Raw genomic sequence first — 8871 nt, forward strand, 5'->3', positions numbered from 1 at the left:
GCAGAATGTAATTGAAATTTTGCATGTAATGATCAGATAGTGAAATATCAAATATATTATTGCAGTGCCATAGCCTTTTTTAATGCGGCATTAGTTGATACTCAAGTTGGATGGGAGAAAAGATTTACTTAGAGAACGAGCTTTTCTTTGCATATATATTTGTCATTAAAATTATTTTCACACTCACGTACAGACATTAAACATGAGTAAATTCCATCTTTCAGATCAAGCAGCTTCTGCATGAAAAACAAGAAATTATTGCAAATTCTGTTCAGAGTAGAAAAGATAACTGGAAAGTATCACAGTGGTGTAAAGGGAAGTCGAGACGAACAAATTTTATGTAGGACACTTGTCGCCTATAAGACTTTCAAGGTCTATCTAAGCTACAGCGGATGCACAATACCTACAGCTTAGTCGACTACTTGGTTAACGTTAAACAATGGTGAATCCAGGATGGAATAATGGCAGTAATATGAATAGCATAGAGTGCTACACACCGCATAGTGGAGAAGTTGAGGCACAACAAGAAGACTGCTAAACATCTGAGCTTTCGGCGAAAAGCCCTTCTTCTAAATTAGACAATACACAGACACACACACATTCAAGGAAGCACGTCACCCGCTCACATGACAACTGTCTCTCGCCTTCGAGGCTGGGTTGTCAACATTATTAACTTCAATTTTCCCGCGGGCATTATGAAAGAAAGAAGACTTATACAAGAACTAATTACATTCACAGTTCACCATAAACGTAACCCTCACCAGCACAGTAGATTTGTAGCAACAAGGGCAGACAAACAAAAGCCTTATTTGTGCTGTTAAAATTCACAATATTTTGAAGTAAAATAATCACAGATACCAGCTATCCATATTATAAATAGCACAACAAGGGGTTTTTAATATTCAAGAACTACTTTAACCAAAATATCATGTGGCGTTGCTTGTGCTGTAGCTTAGGTACCTTTTGTAGACCGGTTTGAGTCTGTTTGCTCATTTGATACACCACAAATGTCATCAATTCCTTCGTCTCAACTTCATTTAGATCACTGTGGTAGAATATAAACGTCATCGTTTTCACCTTGTATAAACACGAGTGGGAAACCCCAAAAGCGAAACGGAAAAAATACCTTACCTTTGTGAACATTCGGGTTTTAGGTACGTCACTGGTAGTAACTATAGGTTTTACTACGATGCAGGCACCGCAATTTCATTGTGCTACCGGCATTAGTAACGAGTGCAGAAAGTATTTATGTTGAAAACATCAAGTCCATATTGTTTTGAAATACAGGCTTGCATGATACATGTAAAATAAAGGAGCCGACTATCAAGTTTTCAGTTTCGATGTCAGGACGGTAATGGAATCTTTTTATTTGTCAAGTGAATTACATGTATTATATTGTACTCATAGGAAATTGTAATTACACTGACCTCTACGTTTCTTGATAGTGGTAGGTCCTCAAACGAACTGTTTGTGTCACATTGTAGGAAGGCCTGAATATATATAACTAGTGATCCACTTTGAAAATGTAGTGGCTCTGTAAATATTTCTGGCGTGAGATGGCTATTCTTTATAGTATTATTTCCATGAAATTTCACACCTGTGTGATTTTACAGTTTCGGAGGAGCTGGTCTCGGTGGTGCTGGCTTAGGAGGACCTGGAGGTCTCGGTGGTCCTGGTGGTCTTGGTGGTGCAGGCCGAGGAGGTCTTGGTGCTGGACGAGGCGGCCTTGGTGCTGGTCTGGGAGGTGCAGGGACTGGCGCCGGTCTTGGAGGTCTTGGTGGACTCGGAGGCGCCGGTCTCGGTGCTGGCCGAGGTGGCCTTGGAGGCGCTGGTCTTGGTGCTGGCCGAGGTGCAGCCGCTGGTCTTGGTGGTGGTGCTGGCAGATTCATCCCAGGCGCCAGTGCTCCAAGTGGACCAGTCATTCCCATCCTCCGATACGAAAATGTCAACAATGGCGATGGAAGCTACGCTTTCAGGTAAGTTTTTCATGAGGCTACAGTATTCACACACACACACAGAAACTGAACCAAATTAATTCACATTTCAAACCTTCATTTGTTATCTTTCAAACACATTTTTCAGCAGAATAATTTTTGCTGCTATATTAGCAATAAGCAACACATCAAGGAGAGGGATCTCAGAAAGAATCTGCTGTTACTCCAGATAGGCATTAAGATAAGTACGAAATCTTATTTCAGCGGACACACTTTCTAGCCCAAACTTCAATCCAATGGGGCTCTGTCATCAGAGAGGTTGTGGAAATTTGAATCAGTATCATCAGATTTAGGTGAGATACAGTGAGAGTTAAAGCAGTGAGTGTGGAAGCGGGAACTTCGGTCTACAGTAGTTAACACCATATTTGATATCGTGATAAAAACAAAGACGCTATGAATGGCCTTTCATCTTTTATGCCAATGCAAATTCTGCTCTCAGTGGCGTCACATACATCTTTCTGAATCTGTTCCTTTTTCAAGAGCCTACTGCTTTGTTATTGATGGAAATAATGGAGGTTATTGTAGAAAGCTCAGAATTCTCATTGAGATTTGAAAAGGGCAGTGCCCTGAGAAAGCTGATAGTAGAATTGCGTTGTGAGAGACTTTGGGGTTAAATCGTATGCTACATTCACGCAGTACCATGCTGAATATGCGTGATACTGACAGAAAATAGAACTCATTTCACAAGTTAGTTAGCTGATCGTGAACACAATAATTAGATATTAATTATGCATTTATTGCTCATTTTTAGTTTGTCCCATGCAAAATAATTTGTTAATGCAGTCAGAAGTGGCCAACATAGGTCTACTTTCCAGTACAGTAAATCGTTTGAGACATCTTTTATACGTCTATAAGATTTTTACTATAGTTGCAGAGGGAAGATACCGTATGAAAATCATTCTCCAACATACTAATAATTCTTATGTAAGACGCTTAACAGTTACACAAAAAGAAATTAAATGTAAAAGTGTCCGGTACCAGTCTGTGATTCCACAACATCTATAGTTCTCGCTATAACTGTTTTGGTTGGTTGTTTTGGGGAAGGAGACCAGACAGCGAGGTCATCGGTCTCATCGGATTAGGGAAGGACGGGGAAGGAAGTCGGCCGTGCCCTTTGAAAGGAACCATCCCGGAATTTGCCTGGAGCGATTTAGGGAAATCACGGAAAACCTAAATCAGGATGGCCGGACGCGGGATTGAACCGTCGTCCTCGCGAATGCGAGTCCAGTGTCTAACCACTCCGCCACCTCGCTCGGTATATAACTGTTTTGGAACAAGGAAAGATACATTTGTATTACATATTGGGACGGATCAGTGCAATCACGAAGACAATCCATGCTCAAGAAGAGGGTCAGACACCCGCGGTGTCAGGAGGCGTACTTCCTTTCTACAGTTTTTGATATGTCTTGGAATTCTGGCTCTGCTTTCCCTGTGCGTGTATATCATTATGTGAGTTGTTGTTTGCAATATGGGAAAATTTAGAGGAGCCTATAATATGTAATCGGTAAACAGCAGATGGAAAAATACAATATACACTTGTATAGCACTATCCGTCAGGTGTCGTTTGCAACAGGCTTCCAGCAGAACTGGAAGAAAAACTGAGTAGTAAGACCCCAGCTCTCAGATGTATGTTGAAAGGTAACATTGTGCCACCCCACTTCTATTCCGTACAGGGGCTTCTCGCAGTTGTTCAGAATTTTTCTCTGTAATGTGTTTTGATTCTTATACTCACTATAGTCTTTTTCATGATTTATTAGTTCTTTGATTCAGTTGTTCATAAATTTTCTAATCAGAATTATGTGAAACATACACCGTATGGTTCTATAACAATTAGCTGTAGCTCGCATGATCCCACAGAATTTGATAATTTGAACATTTTCGTATTTTTATTGGCCCTTATCCTATATTGTTTCGGGATAAGCATGTTAATTATTGGCTCTGACAATGTCCTTTCGACAGTCCTTCACCTTGGGAACAAGCCCGGTATTCACCTATTTGGATGTGGAAAACCACAAAAAAGAAATAATCAAGTTGGTTGTACCACTGGCCCTCGTCGTTAATCTGGCGGACTGATTCGTGTCTCGTCGCCATCCCTTTCCCGTGGGTACCAGCCCAGCATTCACCAATTAGATGCGAAAAACCGCCTAAAAGCACATCCAAGTTGACTATCGCACTGGCCCTCGTCGTTAATCTGTCTGACAAATTCGATCCGGGGCTGTTGATCCTCCCTGAAACTCTCCGAATAGAGAAGCAGGATGTTAACGTATGTGACCAATAGTGCGTAATATCTGATAATGAAATAGAACTACTTGGCAATATGTGCCACCTCTACCACATACACAGAAACATACACGCACACACACAGTCTGAGGGTTTCCAGCGCCTAATAAGCTACTCTGGGTATGCCAAACGACTAATATCAGATCATTAGAAGCATTCTCTTGATCGCTTCAATGACACTACGTCCTCACCTCGTTCTTATTTTCCCAGTTACGAGACTGGAAACGGCATCGCCCAGGACGAGCAGGGCTACCTGAAGAATGCCGGAATTCCTGATGCTGAGGCGGAGACCGTGCAGGGCCGCTACACATACACTGGAGACGACGGCGCGCAATACACCGTCACCTACACCGCCGATGAGAATGGCTTCCAGCCGCAGGGTGCCCACCTCCCCACTCCGCCACCAATCCCCGAGGAGATCCTTCGCTCTCTGGAGCAGAATGCCGCTGAGGAGGCTGCTGCCATCCGGGCTGGAGGAGTTGTCGGTGGCGACTACAGTGGTGCCGGTGGCGCTGGAACTGGAGCTGGTACAGGCTTCCGTGGTGTTGCTGGTGCTGGTGGTGTCTTTGGGGGTCGCCCAGGAGCTGGCAGTGTCCCTGGTGCTGGTAAGTTAATAAAAGTCTGTTCTGGTTCACTTCATTGTTACCATTCGGAAACCACCTCTCCTTAGCTCCCGCCTCTTACAAGCTGAGATGAAGAGTTCCTTTGATGGAACAGTACGTGGGTGTACTGCTGATCACTAAATTTAAGGCGAGCAGTTCATTATGGTGACAACCCTCAACACTGTATTATCCTTCTAACGAGTATGTCATACTCACCTGTTTCAGTCGCTGTCATTCTTACATCTCTTACACCATCTACCTAGTTCTCTGTTTCCAGTCGTCCGATAAATCATTAATCTTTGGCAGTCTTTTTCTTATCATGCAATCAACATGATAATTCGTCCCGTTATTTTCTATCTTGTCATTAACTGAAAAGAAATTTAGATTGATCTTATTGTTTCATTCCTTATTCTATCTATTTTACTAAAGCCCCTTACATATCTCATGAACTTCTTCTCTACTGGCTGTACACGTGATTTTCCTGTTTTTGTTACTGTCCATGATTCGGAACCATATAAAAGACCAGGTGCAATCACAACTTCATGAAATTTAGCGTGTGTTTTCTTCCTTGTTTTGCATTCCAAATATTTTCCGATTGTCATGCACATAACTGAAATTTATTAACCTTCTTCTCAATGTCTTGATCATGAACTAAAATCACATCCTAGGTAAGTAAAGTGGAATAATTGGTGTAGAATTTTCTCTATTACTATTATTATCGATCTGACTGGACCCTTCCCTTTGAAGGCCTTTATATCTGTGTTATTTACAGATGCAATTGAATTGTTGGTATACTGCGTTTTCGTTCATTCTATAGAGGATAACCCGGGAGGTAGGTCATACGATAAGAAAAATTATTCGAAGCAATTTTCGTTTTTGCTACTGTGAAACACGTCTCTTCTACTGAACAAGTATTCAAAGCTCTTCATGAGTGCAAGTTGGAGACATGTTTACTGGATAGCTTTTTCCTTGTTTTGGCCCATAGTATCTCCTACCTGGAGCAAAAACAGATGGAATGAGGTATAACAGACCAGCTCACTCCCATCATCACATCTACAGTTTACGCAAAATCACAATAATACGTTGTTAACTAGGTTATGAATAATTGTGTAAATTCTTGTGTTATCCAATTACGCAAAAATACTTGTAAACAGTTACTTTTTCCACTGTCGACAACGGAATGTAGTTGATGTAGGAGATGAATTTGACAAATACAAACTTAAGAAAGAACTATATTAATTAGAAGACATGTATTACTCTGATGCAGTCTCCATATCGTACTGTCGTGGCAGACACACGTGTAACATAAGTTCTGTAGCTACTTACGAGATTGTGGGAAATTACCAAAACTCTGTCAGATTGGTCTAAAAGACAATGACCAGCCTGGAATTCGAACTAGTCTTCTCCAACTTACTAGAGAAGTATTAAACACAACGATACCTCACTTAGAGAAGAGCCCAGTAAAGCTCGTAAAACCAGTCCAGAAGCTGATTGAAATATAAAATTTCTAGTTTAAGTATCTCCCATTATTTATGGCTTTAATTCTTAACGATAGGATACAATTCACATGCTCCAGAGTAAATTGAATTCCAGGTTAACTTGCCGGATCGAAAGAATTTTGAATGATTCGTGAGAAGCGATGTTGTTTGTGACGGAAGCCTCTGCGTCTTTTTTTCCAGGAGTCTTCGGACGGCCCGGTGCTGGAGCTGGCCGGCCCGGTGCCCTGCCCAGCTACTCGGCGACCAGCGGTTACTCCTACCCTAACCCTGGCAAGTAAGCGTCTGGAGGTTTCCAGCTGGCCTGGATGTCCAACACGCTCTCTTGTCTCACCTAGCTGGACATAGCCAGTGCCTCAGTCCACTGCCCACCTAGTACTTTCACACATGAACGTGGACTTCTTTTGCCACTGTATCGACTGCACGGACTCTGACAAGTATACCTGACGAATTCACTGATGTCTTAGTGGAACTTAAAGGCAACACACCACAGTCGAAAGCCTTCTCGTTGTGTCCTTCTACCTTCTAAATATTAGTGCACAGCGGAAAATACTTCAAGATTTAGAGCGCTGTGACAATATTTTGGTGCTCCTACTGACTATTTCTATCTTGCGAAAACATCACTTGTAAATATCTTAAATTATTTCTTACTCCTTTTCTATTTTATACTGCAATGTTCAGACAGTAAAACTTATGACGACAATGGCATTGTGCGTGGCAAAGTTCGCGACCAGCAACTCGTGTTCTGTGCCCATAAAAAAACTATTTATTTCTGTGATGCAAAAGTGAAAAAAACCTATGTAAAAAAATATGTTTTGTAATAAATGTTGTTTTAAATATATACCACAAGTTGTTTTTTTTCTTCACCACACTAAAACCTTGAAGCTCAAAAGCCATACGAAACCAAGCCTTCCTGGCTATCAAAGGTAAACATTTCCTTCTGAAGGAATTTTTAAGTTGGACTCGAATGCTTCACGTTGTCGTATCACGGTTAGAACCTAGGAAGGAGTGACAGAACTTAGGTGATGATATATCTAATAACACAAGTCTGCGACATAAAAAATTTTTCAAATTTATTACGCGATTTTTATAGTCTTTTTCGGGAAAAAGAGTGAAAAAATTCCATCACGTACACTTATGTCACACCAAGCAATGAGCTTCTGCTATTGTCCTTCAGTTCACAGTACCTCTTCACTCTGTGCTGTTCGTGTTGTTCCTATTAGTGCTTTAAAGTAGCGACTGTTTTCTTGTGTTGTGAAGTTGTTTTATGGACAATGGACAATGGCTACCAGAGGATGTATAAACAAGCCCGATTGCTTCTGCTATATTTGTGGTAATTATACAGTTAAAAAGCAAAAAAAAAACATTTCCGATTTTGTTGGAAAAGTATATTTCGTCTTTTTGGTATAAAGTCAGGCGATCAAGATACGCCTTGGGCCCCACACAATGCTTGTTCAGTGTATGTTAAAGAACTGAGGCAATGGTTTGGAATAGCAATGGTTTAGAAGGAGCCCAAAAATGATAGTGATTACTCTTATTTTGGTTCTTGCAAAGTACGAGGTTTCAATTTGAAAAACGAAAAGGATATTTCTTACCCTAACATTCAATCAGCCATTCGCCCTGTTCCTCGTGGACCTGAAGTACCAATACCCTCTCCTCCAGATTCTTTGGATGATATAGATGATCACGAGGTATTGGCTCAGCAAGGCGATAGTGAAGAAGACAGAGATTACTATGATCCTGGCACAACCGATCCCATTCCATTCTCACAGTCTGAACTGACCTAGGCCTTTCTAAATAATCGGCAGAGGTTCTAGGATCTAGTTTGAAAGATAAACATATGTTGGCTCCGGGTACATCATTTTCATTTTATCGATCGAGGGAAAAGGTGTTTGTATCTTTCTCCTCTCAAGAAGGTGACCCGGCGTTTGGCAGCGATGTTCCTGGACTTATGGCACGTTTCAAAATAGAATATGCTCCTGATGAGTGGAGACTTCAAAAAGAGGCCTTAAAGCAGTACTTCTGCACAACGACAAGAAGTGTGCCTCTATACCAGTTTGACACTCGGTTCACTTGAAATAATGTTACGAAAACGTTGAACTGGTTTTAAGCAAACTTTGCTATTCAGACCACAAATCGACACTTTGTGGTGACTTAAAAGTGATTTCAATGTTGCTTGGTCAACAAAGTGGCTATACAAAGTTCCCTTGCTTTTTCTGTGAACTGGACGGTAGAGATAGAAAGCAACACTACATAAAAAAGCTTGGCCCTTGAGAAAAACTTTACAGTTAGGGGTTAAAAGTGTTGAGAGGAAACCCCTGTGGATCCCATTAAGTTGGGGATGATGAAATAATTTGTTAAGGCCTTGCCAAAAGAAGGGGAGTGTTTCAGATATCTTTGTGGGCATTTCCTCTTTCATCCGAGACAAAGCTAAAAGAAGGAATCTTTGTCGTACCAGACATTAGGAAACTATCAATAGATTCCAACTCTGTGGACAAA

General features: G+C 41.2%; 1 protein-coding gene across 1 annotated transcript in view; it reads left to right on the forward strand.

The window, feature by feature from the left end:
- LOC124545107 (pupal cuticle protein 36a-like) overlaps positions 1–7215 on the forward strand; it is a 13391-nt gene extending 6176 nt beyond the window's left edge. Inside the window, exons 3-5 of the mRNA XM_047123922.1 lie at positions 1614–1976; positions 4485–4879; positions 6556–7215. Of these exons, the coding sequence (XP_046979878.1) occupies positions 1614–1976; positions 4485–4879; positions 6556–6653 (856 nt within the window). The 3' untranslated portion in view covers positions 6654–7215. The remainder of the gene's footprint in view (positions 1–1613; positions 1977–4484; positions 4880–6555) is intronic.
- The last annotated feature ends 1656 nt before the right edge of the window (positions 7216–8871 follow it).

This window comes from Schistocerca americana, chromosome 8 (genome assembly GCF_021461395.2).
Source record: "Schistocerca americana isolate TAMUIC-IGC-003095 chromosome 8, iqSchAmer2.1, whole genome shotgun sequence".
Classification (NCBI taxonomy): domain Eukaryota; kingdom Metazoa; phylum Arthropoda; class Insecta; order Orthoptera; family Acrididae; genus Schistocerca; species Schistocerca americana.